The sequence below is a fragment of the Mycteria americana genome, chromosome 3 (genome assembly GCF_035582795.1).
Source record: "Mycteria americana isolate JAX WOST 10 ecotype Jacksonville Zoo and Gardens chromosome 3, USCA_MyAme_1.0, whole genome shotgun sequence".
Classification (NCBI taxonomy): domain Eukaryota; kingdom Metazoa; phylum Chordata; class Aves; order Ciconiiformes; family Ciconiidae; genus Mycteria; species Mycteria americana.
Window position 1 is genome coordinate 36,006,500 of NC_134367.1, and position 18,739 is coordinate 36,025,238.

The window sequence follows — 18,739 nt, forward strand, 5'->3', positions numbered from 1 at the left end:
ACCCTACCTGCATTTGAAGATGGGTTGTTACAAGCCACCTCCAACTCAGGAGCTATGTAGATATGCTAGTCTGGCATTGAACTTCAGCAAAAAGTGCATCCTCTCAGCAGATCTTGCTAGCTAGGGCTCAGCACCATGACAGCATGGTTAACCAGCCTCCTTTAAAAAAGCTGGTTCACATCTGAACCCAGAGTGTAACTAGACTCAGTGCCTAAACAGAAGTTGAACTTTCTGGAAAAAAAACTAGGCTTAACTCAGGTTACTGAGACTTATTGAAAATCTGGTCATAACTCATGAAATTCTATACTGATCCATTTCCAAAGAGTTTATTAAAGGCAAAACCCAATTAGTTTGGAAGGAACTAGTTCTTCCTCCAGTGGAATTTCCACCACACTGCAATGTGGCTTTTCCCACAGTACAATGCACAATGCAACTAATGTTACAGGATAACCATAGTCCAATGTGATGTGCCAAAACACTACATACTAAGAAAGTGAGAAATGTTGGTTGTGAATGTTGACTGCCAAAGTTGAATTGATTCAAACTGAATCAATTTCTAAACTGAGCTATAGAAATATGTATAATTTTGCAGCATTTTGTGTAGGTGATGATCCTGGGGAAGGAATAGCAAGAATAAAATCAGATGTAGCAGATAAAGCTGGGTGAACTTTAAACTGGAACAAAATGTCATACACTATTGGTATTACAGTAAGAACTTCCCAGGTGCTATAGCTGGAGCCATTCTTAAAACTGCAAAAGCAAAATAGATAAAATAATGAGATATGTATCACATCAAAACATGACAGTGAATATACATCTTATGAATCACAAAATGCAATTTATCATTTCATCAATAACCTCATTCTATTCACTCTGTTTACACAGAATGCAAAACAAGAAAAAAAAGTCATTCTACATGGGAAATATAAGCTATTTTGATCTTTTGGGGTTCTGAAAGCACAGTTGACTGGACTTTCTTAATTGACCATATAGTAGAATATCTAAGTATCCCAGGAGCATTCTTTCATACTGAAAAATATTTTTATGAAACTTTTGGTGTTGTAAGTTACCATAAAACCAATGTGCTGTGTTCTGACTTACATACATTTGTGAAGCGTTACAATACATGCAGAAAGTCTGATAAAGACTGTTAACAGGTGATAAAAATAAGGGAGGTGTGCCTTTTCTGAGCACTTCTGCATAAGATCTACACCTTGATCTGAAATGAAACTATCTTTGCATATGCCCATCCAGATACTTTTTCCTCTCTAACATCTCTAACTTCATATTGAACCCTACAGCATTTTATGAGGTCATCTTAGAAGTACTTCTAAGAAGGGATAGATAATATGTTTTTCTCTGAGACATCATGAACTCTTCATTTACTCTAATATGCAAGATGGATCTATCAAAAATGCATAACATTACTATGCAGAAAATGAGAAAAGCTGTTCTTGTGATACCTAGACATATATGGCTGTAATATTGTTCATTCAGCTTTGAATAAGAGACATAGAATGATTCAGAAATGTGAAAGGAGATTTTTTTCATTTAAGGCAGGAATTTAAATTATAAGTTGCAAGTCTGAGTAATGCAGTTAGACTGAAGTTGAGACATATTTTGCAAATGAACTGAGTCAGTCACACAACTGAATGAATTCTCTCTCGTGCAGGACTGTTGAAGAAAACCTTTATTTCAGGAAATCTGTAATATTGCCTCTGAAGCAGCCAGTGCTTGGCTGAAAGATTATTGTCTATGTCTCCATTTAACGTCTTTCCATCTAGAGCTAAATTCCAATGAGAATTGCCTAAAATATCTATAAATAACTGGCTGTAGCTCTTATTCATTGTACATTTCTGGTTACTATTTCTATATACTGGTGCATAAAGCAGGATATAGCAATCATTATTCATATTTCTGAACATACTCCCTTTTGAAAAAAAAATCAATCACCTCCTGCTTCAAATGACTGCATTTTTAGAATATGCAGAAATTGTATCTGTATATCTTCTGCCAGAAAAGGATGATGAGTACATTTATTTAAAAGTGTAGGCCTCTTACTTTCTGTTTTTGTATTCCTGTAGATCATCAGCTATAATCTTCATCATTTTTTCCCCAGTAGATCTCAATGAATCACAGTGAATAACATTGCCTTAAATGCGAGCATGAGGCATTTGTGAGCAAAACTGTGGGTTTTCTTAAATTTTACATCTGTTCCAGTGTCTATAGTCGAAGTCTATGCCTAATACCTTGGTTCTTAATTTATTCCACTTCTCTGTTTTCAGCAGAGGCCTCACTGTCATCTTTATTTAGCGACAACACTAACTCCCTTCAGCAAGACTGTGCTGCACTGACAGTCCTCTTCCAGTGTCAACAGCCGTTGTCTCTCACAGCACACCTCCAGCCTTAGGAGGAACAGCCCACATAGTCCTCGAAAGGGACACGTTTTGCACAATTGTACCATCCAGCCTGGTGAATGACTAGCCCCAATGATGACCATTTAAGGATTTCCCAGACTAAATATTGTAAAATACTGTATGAGCAGAAAATAGTATTTTCAGAGACCTGAGGGCAGTGCTAGGCCTGACCGTCCCTGCCAAACCTCCACTGGGGCTTCCCCACCCTGCCTACGTCCCAGGATGCCATTTCAGCCCAGCCTGGGGCCATAAGGCCCTGCCCCAGTGATGCTGCAGCAGGGCCGGTCTCCAGCTGTAAAGACGGTTACCTATGCAGTGACGTCTTGCTGGACAACACAGAGCTCTTGCCCTCTTCCTTGTGCTGGGCAACATGAGACAAGTTTGGTTACTCTAATATGCTGACCTTCCAAGCTAGGAGGTCACTCTTGCATATGCAGATTCCTAAGTTTAGTTTCTTGTATTGCACCAACTGGATGAACTTCTAGAGGCTTCCTAAGGAACGTGGGCCTTCCCATGACTTTACAGGAAACTGATACTTAGAATGTGTCACTAAAAAACTAAAATTTTAGTTCACAGGCTAAAAGATGAAGTGCTTGATAAAATGGATTAGGTCCCACTGAGGTCTTTTTTCCATTAGCATACCAATTAATGGGGTGAGCTCCCCATTAGTTTACCAGCACAGGTAGCATAACTTGTGGGGCATAACATGTGGGGCAAAAGAAGGAGCAGTCAGAAAACAGCCTCTCATAAAACATTCTTTTGGTCAAGAGCAACGATGTTCCTTATGAAAATGAGCAAATTACCTTGATTTCTGGGATGACTACAAGTAGATGGAGATTGAATTAGGAGACCTACAATGAAGGAGCTCCTTACATCCTTCTCTATTGTTGTGGTTTAACCCCAGCCACCAACTAAGCCCCACACAGCCGCTCGCTCACTCCCCCCTGCTGGGATGGGGGAGAAAATCAGAAGGGTAAAAGTGAGAAAACTCATGGGTTGAGATAAAGACAGTTTAATAGGGAAAGCAAAAGCCACACATGCACGCAAAGCAAAACAAGGAATTCATTCACTACTTCCCATGGGCAGGCAGGTGTTCAGCCATCTCCAGGAAAGCAGGGCTCCATCACGCGTAATGGTTACTTGGGAAGACAAACGCCATCACTCCGAATGTCCCCCCCTTCCTTCTTTTTCCCCCAGCTTTCTATGCTGAGCATGACGCCATATGGTATGGAATAGCCCTGTGGTCAGTTGGGGTCAGCTGTCCCAGCTGTGTCCCCTCCCAGCTTCTTGTGCCCCCCCAGCCTACTCGCTGGTGGGGTGGGGTGAGAAGCAGCAAAGGCCTTGACTGTGTGTAAGCACTGCTCAGCAGTAACGAAAACATCCCTGTGTTATCAACACTGTTTTCAGCACAAGTCCAAAACATAGCCCCATACTAGCTACTGTGGAGAAAATTAACTCTGTCCCAGCCAAAACCAGCACATCAATCAAAGGAAGAATGGTAAGTCATATTTCTCCCTTCTCATTTCCTCCTCATTTAAAGAGTAAGCTTCCTTCCACTCTTGAAGGCTAACCTTTCCTCCTAGCCTACTCCAGGAAAAAATGCAGCCACCAAACTACACTAGGTGATGACTGCAATTGGATGTTTCCCTGTGCATTTTCCCATTTGCTCCTTCACATTTAATCTTTGGTTTAGTTCCTTATTCTGAACCTTTCTGGTTCACAGATATATGCCAGTCCAGTAACCCACACTGAGGGAGTGGTTAGAAATTTGTTGGACCAGGGCATTGGGAGTCACAGCTTGTGAATTCTTTCTCCTCTCCGTGATTTCATCTACCTGAGCAAGAAAAAGTTAGGAACTTTCTCCCATTACAGCTGGAGAAAGAGGTTGTGTTTTAAAGGAATTAAATAGAGACGAAGTTCAGGTAAGATGGATATGGCCTTTAGGAAGTCTCTTTTTCTTGAAATTCCTTATTGTCGTGGCTCTCTGATAATGTACTCAGTGCACTGATGATTGATAGCTCAGTGTTTGGACCCATGCTAACTAACCTATTGCCTTGAGGAAACTGTTGGGAATCCCGTTAGTGCTTCTTTCCCCTTCATGTATTTTTAATCACCTCTAATACCTCAGATTCAGGAAGAAATTAGAACAACCTGTGACCCTGTGGTAGTACATAGTTCTTGTGCAAGATGGTCTCTCTACCTGGTTTTCTTGTCCTGTGGGTGGGAACTTACATTGGGCCAGCCCTGTTCTGAATCATGGAAACACTTTAATTTTATGCTGCTGTCTAAAGTAACGCTTTTAGTCTTTGCTATACATTTAAAACTTTTTCTCTTCAAATTTCTGAAAGCTTCACCTATTTCACTAGCAAATTTCTCAGCTAGTTTTTGGGGAAGCAAGTGCTGTAGAGGGAAAAACAGATCTTTTAGACATGTCTTTGAGAAATGGGACAGATATATGAAATGTTTGGTGCTGTTTTGACTTCTGTTGCTACTGAAAAGAGATCAGCTAGGGAGATTGAGAAACATAACCTCAGGATACTACCTTGGAGGATGCACCAGCTGGGATTTTACAGTCTACAGACGTTTTCTGACAGATATACTGTACACAAGGGCATTGCCAAATAGCAACAGAGAGTATTCATGGTATTCTGAGGAACTGCCAAAGAAAACAAGTCTGCAGATTACCCTTTATTTGATGTTATGCTGACATTTCTCACATCAACAGAGTTTCTAGAACTGAAAACTTCAGGATAAACATCTAAGGATGGATCCTGGGCCAGGATTCCTTTTTGGCTTTTTAGGGAAAAATCCTAAATACATTTAAATCAGCCAAAATTCAGTAATTATAGAAAAAACCTTGAACTATGATTAAAAAGCCCTTCCCTTATCTGTAAGTGGGTGTGTATGCACATGGCATATTTATATAATTTTTAAGATTGTTTTTCTTTCCATTGCAAACCTTGGTTATGGTTTTGTATCTTTGGTTATTTACCCATAAGGTAAATTAAATTTAAAATTAAAAGCCATTGTAGTTAAAAGAGGGGTTTTTTTTCACTGTCTTTAAGTGCACAAAAATGTCCTTGCTTTGTTTCTTGTAATTACACAGAAGAAATAGATTTGTGTTAAAAACATGTCTTGAACCATCTCACTTGGTAATTGACACCTGTAGGTATATACAAGAAGAAAATAATAAAATCTACCTAGAAGACTTCCTGCTTGTTAATCTATTACAACAGTAATATAAAAGCAGGAAGAGGACTAACAGTTCAAAAAGATACAGGGAGACTTGAAAAGGCCAATAATTATGCAAGTGTCAACAATAAGGAACCCTAAAACTGTTCCTAAAAACTGACTTTACAGTTTTGAATGCAAGACAGGCAATTGCAAAATGCAAGTCACATGGAGTGCATGATCCAGGAATCCTGAGAACTTTGTTAATCATTCGTTTGTATAATGCCATCAAAATAATAAAAAAAAAGTTTTTGGAATAGCAGGAAGGCAAAGGGATTTGAAGACAGCAGAGGGATCCCTCCTGGTAAGACTTCTTTGACTAAACAAGGCTAAACAAGACCAACTCTTGCCATCACCAGGCACTCCAACCCCCAGACCACCTTGGTGTTCCTCAGTTGGACTTGCTCCAACATGTCCTGGTCCTTCTTGTCCCCAGGGAGCCCGGAGCTGCCCAGGCAGGAGGGCTGAATAGAGGGGAATACCACATAAGCTTCAGGAAGGAAAGGGGGCATGGAAGAAAGGAAGGAAGACTGTGCAGGGCATGCATGTTGTCATAACTGATAAAGAGAAAACCTTTACTGTACAGTGTACAGTAATTTTAATTAATTTGTTCTGTTCATTTTCATGAACAGAGCCCAAAGCTGCAAACATTAAATAATGTGTTGCAATTTTCCGGTGGTGGTTGCTATGAGACATAAATAGCAGGCCATTATAACTGATAAACGTCTCACATTTGCTTCAGTTTAGCAGCTGTAAAAGGAGTATTACTCAAGGTATTTATCAGTTTTATATACTTCTGCTTATCCTAGACAGGAACACTTTTTTCATGATCAATACTGGAGTTCTGGTAAATTTTAAATGTCTTTATTTTCCTCAGAGACCAATGATTCCGTTGAAGTGTATGGCAGAAGTCTCTGGATAGGTGCCCTCTCTAATGGAAAAAGATACAGCTTTTGTTTTCTCTTTTCTGGTATTTCCTGAGCATCTGAAGCTTTTCTACTTTCACTACAGATGAAGGAAGAAAATCTGTCTCCTTCAGTATTTTCAATTTAAGAACTTTGCAGGGATAACATGCTATGAAAATGAGACACAGAAACTACCTTATTTCTTCTCTGTCCTATTTTTATAGTTTTGTTCAATATTTAATATTATTCAAATAATCTTGGTAGTAACTCGGAAGATAACTTCAGGCTGGTTAAAGAGGTCAGGTTATTAGAGGCATATTGCGTTCTGAAAATAAGAGATCAATGGGTGTCTCAAAATGAGCACCCAGAAATGTCATGTTCCCAAATCTTTAGAAAGTCTTGAAAATCCAGTGAGTAGCTTCCATCACTCCAGGGAGGAATAAGTATGGGCTGCACAACAAAAAGGTACAGTGGTCATGAACTAAACCTTCAAGACATCCTGGACTGTCTATACAGGAATGAAAGACAGTGGAAGTCAAACTGGGCACTACACTATTCTGTAGGAACAGTTCAGAAACAAACAGCGGGTTTCAAGGATGAAGAAACTCAGAACAACAAAGCTGACCCAGAAATGAAACTAAAAGCAGCATCTTGGTGACAGCTCCAAATTGTCTTGCTGTGTTTCCTCATCAAAAAAACCCCAATAATTTATTGCTAAGGGCTTTCTACATCTCCAAGCTTACAGAACAGATTTGTTGAATGAAGGCAAGACTATAAATTCAGCCTCGCTAAATTCAGTGGCAAAACGTAGCTGATCTTACAGGAGGCAGGATTTCACTTTGCATTTCAGAATCACTCGCTGAGGTGCAGTTTGTCACAATTAGCTCAACGATCTCATGCATGACACGAAAGAACAAAAACAATGAGATGGAAACATATTAAACAAACAGCACAGGAAAATAACTCAATGAAAATGCAACTGAGCATTTCTTTTCAGAGGTCAATAGTGTATCACCAAAATGCCTGAGTCTATTCTTTTTAACTGAATGTCATCTAAGAAATGTTCAGATGTGGAGAAGCCTTCAAGAGAATTTCCTTTCATTCCCATCTCTTTTCTAGAGCATGAAAGTGATGGCTGTGCATCTTTTAACTAGCTGGCCAAGGCAAAAGTTCGAGGTCTTCTGCAGAACACAGAAGGAAGAAAAGCCCTTATTCGAAGCTGTGTTCTCTTGATGGCTAGAAGCTGGTCTGATCTTTTTGACTTTGAAGATGAGAAATACAACTACCTTCATATCAGTATGTTCAATGGGGCATCTAAAGTAAAATGACACAAAAGGTATTCATTCTTATATTAAAAAGCTGACACAAAAATAATTAGTGTTTTCACAGTACAACATCTTCCCAAAATGTTTTCCCATTTGTAACTTTGGTCTGAGTTGCAGTCAAAAAATATCAACATATTTCACTTCATAAAGGTAGTGGACAACCTCAAGGATTATGTGAGTCCTTTAAAGTGTTTTCCACAGTGGATTTTCTTTTGGAAACTTGCAAACAAAAATTATTGCAGTTAAGATCTATATAGCTCTATCAAGGTATCACTAATATAATATTTTTTTATACCAAGAGAGGATGCCACAGGAACAAAGATCAACTGTTTATGCTGTTGGTTGAAACTCTTCATGTCCAGCAAAATCAGTCACTGACCCTTTATCTTCTTCTTTTATAAGCATCTCCATGCAGTCAGTGCTAGGGCATTCAAAAGACTATCACAAAACCACAACAAAAGGAAAAATGAAGGGAGGCACTCTTTCAAATAAGGCACTTTACATGCTTTCCTTCGCTCCATTTTTGCCTATTATTGTACAGAGATCTCAGCAGTGTTGCATTACCATAATATTTAGCCTTCATAAAACAGTAACACTGTCCGGGTATTTGTGCGGGTATTTTGTCCGGGTATTTTGTCCGGGTATTTGTTTCTTATCCATGCTATCAGGAATGCAAAGAACTGCTCTCTGAGCAAATGTTTGCAAGGAGAAAGGCTGTCTTCATTAAGGTCCTCTCTGCAATGCTCAGTCCTAAGTTCAAACAAGCCCCTTCCCACCTGCTTGTTCGTATCCACAGTTTTTGCCAAAATGAGAGAAAATGCATATACAATTAAAACTGAGCTTTTAAAAAATGTCCCTCTTTAAAACTGCCAGACTATGTAAACAGCTCAGTTGTGCATGAGATATTCAGGAACTCAAACTTGTTTGTATTTGCTTTGCATCAGTATCTCTCCAGGATTTGCTTGGCTCAGCTTTGCAACAGCTTTCCCGGAAGAGTCAGCAGTACCCCCCCCAAGAGTCATTCCCCTGAGAATTCCTGGAAATTAGTTGTTCTTCCTTGTTGGCCTCCATCAGTAAACACTCGTTTATATGCTGTCCAAACATTTCAAGTATTTTCTCCATATTTTGGATGAGCCAGTGAAAGTCCTTTTTACTTCAAAATGCACTGTCAGAAGAAGTTTGATGCTGTCAAACATTGTGGCACAGGTGAAAGAAGTGTTAACCAGGTTTGGGGATTATAGGGATTTTTTTATTAAATGCAAATGCTTATCAGCACTTATCTCAAGTTCAGAGGTGGTCATGACATACTTTGTAATTCTGTTCCTGTAGGAAGTATACATCCTAGAGCTCGTATCCATCCTGCAGATCCGTGAGCAGAATTTTGTCATTAAAATGTACTGACTACCAATAAGCTTAGGTTTTATTGAATGTTTAAATATTTCAGGCCACCAGATAATCAAATAGCAGCCTTTTTATTAACATTGATATTAATAAAGAACACAAAGAATACAAGGCATGGTTGGCAGGCATTGGGTGTATTTGTGAAGAAATAGAAAAATAATTTAAAATATATGCTTTAAATAAGGTAAAATTTTCTGTTTGGAGGACAGAAGGGAATCTGTTTTATGAAGATACGGGCATCTGGTTAAGCTTGTCCTAGGGACACACTTAATGCCAGAAAAAGACAGATGGGAGATCAATGCAAGATGTCGTTATTTTTAAACACAATTCAGAGAAACATTTTAATCACTTCAAATTTCTACCAGCGTCTTTTTTTCTGCCAGACACATGCATTTCTTTATTGCACATCAAGCTGCAGGACATGTTTTTGATACTTAACTCTGCAATTAGAAGAAAACATAAAGAATCAACAGCTTTGATTCTCCTTTAAATGTTCCTCAGTTCAGCCCAGAATTATTCTCTTACAGTCTAAAAGGCATATGGCTTTAATCTGGATTACTCTTTGAAATGCCATTTGTTTGGATTTCATTTCACTGATAACCAGTCAGGCGGTCTATGGAGTTGTTGCATAATTTCCATTTGTAGACACTAAAATTTGTCATACAGCTTCCAGTGCGGAGTAAAATTCAGTGATCAGGAAGCCAGCCTGCATGTCTAGCTTCACTTCTGTGACAGATGTCTTGCATGATCTTAAGAACTGGCATTCTAGCTTTCTCATTGAAGTCAAAAGGCTTTGCTCCAGGTCCTATGGTGGAAGCCATACTTCTAAGCCATACTTCTAAGCCAGACCTTGGTTAAGATACCATGGATAGGAAGGATCACCACCAGTCCACTCTCTCCTCCTCAGTTAGCAAGTGATTCTTCTGGTCCCCTTCAGTTTTGTTGTTCTTCTCCAAATCACCCTGTCACCCTCTCCAGCTAAAGCTACATCACAGCCCTCACTGTGATCAAAGCTTGTGCAGGTACAGATGACCTCCTGAGCAGACAGTAACCAGCTCATGTAGGGTCCCAGCAGGATGGAGCTCAGCAAACATCAGACACTCACTTCCTCAAGCAAGCTATTTGCTAATACTGAACTCCTTGCTGCCATGGCGACAATGCTTACAGCCCCTGAGGAATTAAAAGTTTGTGTGGCTTTAGGTACTCACTGCAGTCCAAGTAGTTCCTCAGGTGGAAAGAGTCTCTCTCTCTCTGCAACAGCCATCCATCGGAAACCCCAAAAAAGACAGCGACTGAAGCTCAGAGCCTCTCTTTTGTTTTCTTCACCAAAAGCCTTGCAGACTGAATTTGTTAAAAGTCTTATTCATACCTCAGACAGAGGAAGCCTCCCCTGCTTTCATCCACCCACCTCTTGACACCACAGCCCAAATATGTATTTTAAGACTATTCCCATTCTAGCTGATTTTTGGTACCTGGAATTTCCACATGATTGAGTAAACAACAGTAATAGAATACACACACATCAGTCTCACTGTGCCTTTCAAAAAATGAATAGACAGATATAAATTTTCAGTAGTTTTATTGAAAAATGCCTCTTTCATTTCAGAAATAAATAATATAAGGCAGTGAAATTCACAATTTGCAGTTAAAATATAAAAGCAGCAATTCTATATCCATAGTCTTGCACACAATTTCCAACTGCTTTTGATAACTAAGAAACATTGTATTCTGAAAAAAAAAATCCATACTAAATATACAACATAAACATGCAATTCCATCTCTGCAGGATTGACTGCAATTTGGCATAAATGTTACTGTGTCTACAAACAAGGAGATTTCAGGCATTATTAAACTGTATCCAGTTGATACAATGATTTCGGCTACTTAATGTTTGTGGTGTTTAAAGGAGATGTATAAGAGCAGTATATGCTCTGCAAAGTGTAACTAAGAATAGAAGAAAATGACAATGATATTGGAAGGAGAGGGAAATTTTTGTTTCTTTTTTAACTAGATAATGCAGACCTGTGATCTGACTGAACTGCAAACATGCATTTGAAAAAGAAGAAAAATGTAGAGCTAAAGCAGACAGTCCTTAGAAAATTTGCAGCAGGTCTGTGGTTATTTTTGTTTTGGTTTTTTGGTTTTCTTTTTTTTTATTTATTTAGTTTTACTTTATTTTAATGAAAAGGCGGCACTGGGACAACTGAATGCACATATTAACCTGTACGCAGCCACTATAAGCAAAAGTATTTTACAAGCATTTCCAGAGCAATATGAAGTCTCTAGGTACACACATTGCTATCCCCACATAAGCAAGATACAAACCAGGGGTGCGTCTGACATGAAAAGACCAGAAAGCTATATTGCAAAAGAAATTATGCACTCTCCCTGTGTGTATCTGCAAATGCAAGTATAGCAAAAACAAGAACCACCAACCAAAAAAACCAAAACAAGACACAGATCTTTTATGGTTTTGTTTTTGCTTTTCTTGACAGCGATCTTTTCCAGCGCATGTGCTCAGGGTATTCTGGTGACTGCATTTCAACTCCATAGTCCTCATACTCGTCCTCTCTCCTTTCTGACTCCATAGGTACTATAAAGGGTTCACCTTCAGGTTGATAGGGTCCACTTTCAGGCACGTATGGTTCTGGTTGAAAATAGTTGTCCGATTGAACATAATAGTTATCGCATGTCTTTGAATCCACAAATACAATGAAAGTTAGTTTGTCTACATAATGTTAGTCCAATCTTATTTCCATATAATAAATATATAAATTAATAGTTCACTGGGGCTATTTCTCAGTTTTGTTCATGAATACTTTTTGGCAGTAAAATAATAAAAAGTTTAAAATTCATTTTGAAAGGCTTTGTATTTATAATACACAAAACATTGCAGAAAGAGTCTTAAATTATGCAAGGGACCAATTATTGTAAAAGAAAAAAAAAAAGCAAATCAAATAAAAATATTATTTTACAGCTACTTCAGTAAATCCAAGCACTGGACTTTATTTTAGACTGCATAATTAGTAGAAGACATGGAGTGGGTAAAACGAACAGGTGGGTTTGGCATATACTAATTTACTCTGAGAATGGGAAAGTAAGTGTACACATAACTATCACCAGCGGCAATATACAGTACATGTCATTTTCTCGTGCTGTTCCTCGTAACAAACCGAGTTACAGCTGGTGCTTCAGGAACACCAAAAACTACAGCAAAACAGAAGAAAAATAATTATAAAACTTTGGTATTTATAACTGCAGTTACAGAATCCAACAAGATTACATATAAAAGGCACATGCCCCGATTCAGACATGTTGATAACAAGCAACAGACAGGTAGGTTTCATAAGTTGTCGAAGATGTTATTCTGGCAAATAGCAAGCAGCAGCAGGCTTTTATGCAAAAGCATCACGTAGAGTTGTTAACAGATTTTAGTGGATACGGTCCCATACAAATCATTTACAAGCCACAATTAGTTTACTATTTACATAAGTCATTTCTCATTTACCAGGTTAAATCTGTCTCTTCTAATGGCATTACCTTTGCTGGTTAGTAGTTTTATAAGCCTCTTTCACTGCTGAGGCGTTTGATGGCCTGGGTCTTTTTTCAAAAAAGAAAGACTGTCTATTTTATTATTGAAATGCAACAGGCTTAATGAATTGACATCACTGTCCTTTATCTCATTCACGAGTTGTGTTAGTAAAAAGAATCTCCCCATTCTATGAGGCCAACATGGTTCAAAAACCATATCCGTGGTGAAATATCCATACGGACTCATTTTCTAATAAGCACGTGCGCAAACATCTCAGAAACAGGATTTTCATGTATTCAAACTGTAAGCAGCACTGGCGACTTAGAAAATGTGTTAGCCGAAACCTGAAACAGGTCAAAGATGATGTTAGTCTTTTAAAAAGTCCATCTGATGTGCAAAAACATACTTTCATCCAACTAAATACATAACAGTTAAGTCATAGGCATATATTTATATATGTATACATAGCTGCTTACTAGAAAGAACACTGCTGAATCACAGGTACAATTTTCTTTCTTTTTCATTTAAATAAGAATTTTGTGTGATATCTGCACAACCACTTGGCTCTTTAACCAGCAGCACTGAGTCTGCAAGTGTGTACATATATATATATATCTTTTTTTTTCTTTTCATGGGTACATGCACAATACACTAACAGCAAACCATATCCAATAGTAGTATCACATACACTAATTTTGAGATGTTGCAATGCATACATATTAATTTGTTAACAATACTGTGGTCCTGCAGGATCCCCATGTTAAAATATACTAGAATCTTTCCAGTCAGAAATTGGTGGCCGCTGTGACCCTTTCTTTTGATTCCAGAAGCAGCCTACTGTTTTGAGCTACATCACAGAGTGGAAGGCTGACATGACCCAGGGCTAATCAGAGACTCCATGGTGTTTAACTCGGTAGAAATTGTAGGACAGTGGTGTTTTTCAGTTGTCTGCACTGTATCACTGAATGGATTTCCTTTGTGGAAAATTTTTATTTCAATTTTGTATCAATTTTGTATAAATAATCCTGACATTGCTCAAAAAGAGACACACGGAAATTGCCAACCACAGCATTCTTTTTATTTTTCAAGAGGAACATGGAGAATTCAACCTTGTTCTGAAGACGATTGGAAGGGGTGGGGATGGAGGGGAAAAAAGAAGAAGAAGAAAATGGTCACTTAAATCCTATGAGCAACATTATTAACTACTAACCATCTATGTTTGAAAAAAAAAGACTAAAATATTTAGTTACTACTTCCTATTTACAGCGAATCACATATGATATCAAGTAAATCTGCATCAAAGTCCAAATGACTGCTCATATACCTGCACATTACAATGAGGCAGGCCTGCTCATTGCAACCATTTCCTCCTGATTCAGTATGTCCAGGCTAGCTGGACTGTCTCATGTAAAGCAGCTCAATATGAACAGCCATATCTGTGAAGGCTATTTAAGGCAAACTAAGTTGTTCATAACCTACCTGGGAATCCTTGGCCATTGTAAGGGATGCTAGCACACTGGGATGAATCACAATATCCTGGTGGCCCTGGGGGACCTCGAATACCCGCATTTCCAGGACGACCTGGTGGCCCTGGTGGTCCTCGTGATCCTGTAGAGCCTGGTGGACCAGTTCTAGATTCTCCTTGTGGACCTAATTTTAGAATTGAAAGGTTGGGGAGTTGTTTTCTTTAAGAGCCAGCTTGATAAAACAGCTAACATTACTGCTGTCTAGACTACACAGTCTAGGCTATGTCTTTGGTGAGAAAACACTTGCACTTTGTTGCTATATGGGGGTCAACAGAAAGAAAAACAAAAGAAAACTAGAAATGTGACTCATCATTAGTTGCTTCCCTGTGTGTGGCTTACTTAAGGATTTATTTACAGAAACTGATTTAGTAAGGTTTGAGCCAAGTAAGAAACATCAATGAATTCTCTGGTTTATTTCCCCTCCGTGTAAGATACGAAGATCTCAAGGGAAACTACTAGAGTAGACAAGCACACTGGATTTCAATTAAAATATAGGAGAACATTAATTCTGTTACCCTGTAGCCCCAGGATAGATGAGGTAATGTTTTTTTTGGAACCGCTCTTATTATGGTTAGCAGAAAAGTAAAGCTTCAAGTAACTGGGGCTACAATTTGCTGCAAGTATCTTATGGGTCCTGTAATGAAAAACCATGTTTAGCCTCATAAACTACAAGCAGAAACAAATGATGCAGCTGATTTCTGCCAAGGCATCAGTGAACAAAACTGCCTGATACAAAGAGCAAAACCAATGGTCAAATCATCTGTCTATCACCTGGTAACTCTGCACGTGGGACTATTTTGCAGTCTAGAGACAATTTGTAGTTCTGTAATCACAAGTAAAAAATGGAACTAGATACTGCAAAAGTATCATCTGATAACACTTATGAAAATATCTGCCAAATATTTGGACAATGTATTTTCATGAAATACATTTTCACACAAGAAATAATTCCAGATGAGTAAATTACAAGATAAAGATAAATACCTATTAGCCACATCCAAAAATCTTTCTAAATTGCCCTTTTTCGCAGGGTTTTCCAGTAAACTCTAATACACGTCAAAAACTTGAAGTGGACAGAGTAAAGCATATTCATTCACGATATGTAGCCTGGTTCCCTATGAAGAAATGTTGTCTTTTTCTCCTACTTTTCTGTAATCTGATAAAACAAGAAATATTTACCAGGTGGTCCCGGCAAACCTCGTGGTCCTTGAGATCCAGTCCCTCTTTCGCCTTTCTCTCCAGGCATTCCTACACAATAATAATAAAAAAAAAGCAGTAAAAACCAAAGGAAGGAAACCACATCAACAAATATTTCTTCATGCTCTCTGATTGATATTAATATTTAGTGCCCATTATTTAATGTAACAAGGCTGGTCAAACCTTATTGTGTACAGACATCTAAATGTGCATTTGGGAAAATAATTTGGATATAAATATACTAACCAAAAAATAAAGTAGGATGCAGAAGTAATTTAGTGTGAATAAACTTTCTCAAACATAGACAAGTCTTTGAGATACTTAAAACACCACAGAACCTTATTATTTTAAACTACAAACAGGAAGATATTTTCAAGCTTGCATACTCCTGCTGTAAAGGATGCTTTACACTTTCTTAGAAACAGTTATGATGAAATAAGTTTAAGGAAGAGCAGAATTCAGAACTTCGTTCTTCCTTGAATTTTTTCTAGTGTTTTTTAAAGATTATACTAAAATATATACTAGAAAACATAGCACAGAGTATATGCTCCAGTAGAGTAGCTGGAATAAGCAAAGGCCACAACACAGTACAGTACAGACACTCCATGTCATTGCAGTGATCCAAGGTAGCCACAAAATAGGTTTATCCATGTGCTCAAACTCAGTTCAGAGTTGCTTCCCTCTCTGAGAGTACTGCAAAAAGCCAAGGATGTAGACCTAGTTCTTTCAACTCCTACTTTTTATTCTTGGTAATGACTCATTTTCTCTCTTAATCAGGGCTCCGTTTTGCAGAGTTGTGTTACTCCAAACAGCCTTTCAAGATGTAGCTGTTTAGTGCCAGAAGAGTCCTGAGAACATTTACTTTCCTGGGATATCCTGTGGAAGCTTGAGACAGCAGCCAAAATGTTATACCAACTTGTGTTTCATGAAACATGAGCAAGGGAGAGATGGATGAAATCACTGATGTAACTAACCTTGTCCTCCAGAACATCAGGGTCCCTCAGGCAATCCAGCTGACCTAACAGGCTACTGCTAGGTATGGGCTTCCTAGTCCAACATGGTAAAGGGATCAGACTGCTCCTCTGGCAGCCTCTGCACTATGTCCACTGTGAAATACACAGCTGCCTTGGAATTTACTCACCTCTTTCACCAGGTGGTCCTTGGACCCCAGGAGGTCCTGGGAATCCTGGTCTTCCTCCAGGTCCAGGCTCTCCTCTTGTCCCAGCAGCTCCTGGGGGACCAGGTGGTCCTGGTGGCCCTGGCTGGTTACGGTTTGAATAATAATCGTTCGGGATTTGATTCAGCATTTGATTGAACCGGCTCATTTGACCTTCAAAATGAAAGAAAAATGGTTCAATAAACCATGTGAAATGAGTGAAAGTCTTTTATCAGAGTGGGAAGGAATAACAAATTATCTCTCTTCATTAAAACCTATCCTTGTACCAATTCAATAGATTAGTGTTGAACTAGATGAACAGATGAATTAGGAAGACATAAGATGAATGTCTGATAAGAAAGCTGAACATAAATGGAGGAGGTAAGGGGGATTCTGGAAGCCAATAACATTAAGGAAAATTAATTTTAAAGCAATTAAAATCATAAAATACACATTTTTTTACAATACCCTTGCTCTCAGAGTTTTAATTAGAGGTTGCTTCTACTCTGAAGAACAGAAAGGACTTGTTACATTTATAAAGGTGGAGTATGACATTTCTATGTCTTTTCAGAGCTCTGAAGCTACCACAAACACAGTATAAATTATTCATGTGTAGAGCTAGCAGCACACAGTCTATGAAGTCGCTTTCCTAAGCCTCTAGGATGCGTAGGCTTGTACCTATACACCTTCTGCATATAGGCAAATTTAATTTCCGAAGAAATGTGTCTGAACAAAAGCAACAGCATTGTGAAACTACACAGAAAGGAGACCTTAATGGGTGGCCACATGTTACCTGATTAGTCTAATGTGCCACTCCTAGCATAACCCCAAAGAGATGGGCTGAATATAAAAAAATAAGGCAGGGATGTTCAAAAAAGAGGTGCTAAAAGATCTCAGATATCACATCCTTATTCATAAGCCTAATACATTTATGAATGTACTTTCCTTCTGCTGTGATGGCTACCTAATAGACATGCTTTAAATAGCAGCCATCACAGACATTTTAAGGGGCATACTGAAATACTCCCTGTACACAAGCACTCTTAATGATCCAAAAGGTATATCTGTTTACCTCAATCAGCACTTACCCTTGTTACAGAAACAATATTAAGAACAATTTATGGGCACATTTGTCTCTGTCCTCCTCGTCAGGTCTACTGATAGCAAAAGCACTACCTCAGGGACAGTGAGAAAGTCTCTGTAGAGAACACTTTCATGGGCTGCAGAGCTGTACTGTGTGGCAGTAGAGGACTGAAATATCATTTGGAGTCCTTATCCAAATAAATATAGTTTTTACTTGCATAGCACAGCAGATTCTGTGCACAGTATTTACCCAACACTCATCTGTCTTTTCCTGCTAGCAAAGTACGTGCAGTGAGAATCCCTTTTCTCACCAATTCCTTCCTCCTGAAGATAATACATGTTTAATGAGAAAATGCATATTGATTTTTATGACAAACTGTGCTGCTTTTGGTTGGAATAGAGTTAATTTTCTTCATAGTAGCTAGTGTGGGGCTATGTTTTGGATTTGTGCTGAAAACAGTGTTGATAACACAGGGGTGTTTTTGTTACTGCTGAGCAGTGCTTAGACACAGTCAAGGCCTTTTCTGCTTCTCACCCCACCCCACCAGCGAGTAGGCTGGGCGTGCACAAGAAGCTGGGAGGGGACACAGCTGGGACAGCTGACCCCAACTCACCAAAGGGATATCCCAAACCATATGGTGTCATGCTCAGCATAGAAAGCTGGGGGAAGAGGAAGGAAGGGGGGACGTTCGGAGTGATGCTGTTTGTCTTCCCAAGTAACCGTTACGTGTGATGGAGCCCTGCTTTCCTGGAGATGGCTGAACACCTGCCTGCCCATGGGAAGTAGTGAATGAATTCCTTGTTTTGCTTTGCTTGCATGCACGGGTTTTGCTTTACCCATTAAATTGTCTTTATCTCAACCCACAGGTTTTCTCACTTTTACCCTTCTGATTCTCTCCCCCATCCCACTGTGGCGGGAGTGAGCGAGCGGCTGTGTGGGGCTTAGTTGCTGGCTGGGGTTAAACC

General features: G+C 38.9%; 1 protein-coding gene and 1 long non-coding RNA gene across 13 annotated transcripts in view; one reads left to right on the forward strand and one right to left on the reverse strand.

The window, feature by feature from the left end:
- Nucleotides 1-3,707, forward strand: part of LOC142407668 (uncharacterized) — a 500,339-nt gene extending 496,632 nt beyond the window's left edge. For both annotated transcript variants that reach the window (XR_012775004.1, XR_012775005.1), the window contains exon 3: nt 3,615-3,707. This is a non-coding gene — a long non-coding RNA (uncharacterized LOC142407668). The remainder of the gene's footprint in view (nt 1-3,614) is intronic.
- Nucleotides 3,708-10,841: 7,134 nt separating this feature from the next.
- Nucleotides 10,842-18,739, reverse strand: part of COL12A1 (collagen type XII alpha 1 chain) — a 106,591-nt gene continuing 98,693 nt past the window's right edge. For 7 of the 11 annotated variants that reach the window (XM_075498207.1, XM_075498210.1, XM_075498208.1 and 4 more), the window contains 4 exons: nt 16,676-16,864; nt 15,517-15,585; nt 14,291-14,461; nt 10,842-11,926 (listed from right to left, as the gene is read on the reverse strand). In XM_075498207.1, coding sequence (XP_075354322.1) covers nt 11,745-11,926; nt 14,291-14,461; nt 15,517-15,585; nt 16,676-16,864 — 611 coding nt within the window. In that variant the 3' untranslated portion in view covers nt 10,842-11,744. Of the gene's footprint in view, nt 13,156-13,863; nt 13,927-14,290; nt 14,462-15,516; nt 15,586-16,675; nt 16,865-18,739 lie in introns of those variants that run through there. The other 4 variants (XM_075498214.1, XM_075498213.1, XM_075498215.1 and 1 more) reach the window with 4 other exon arrangements.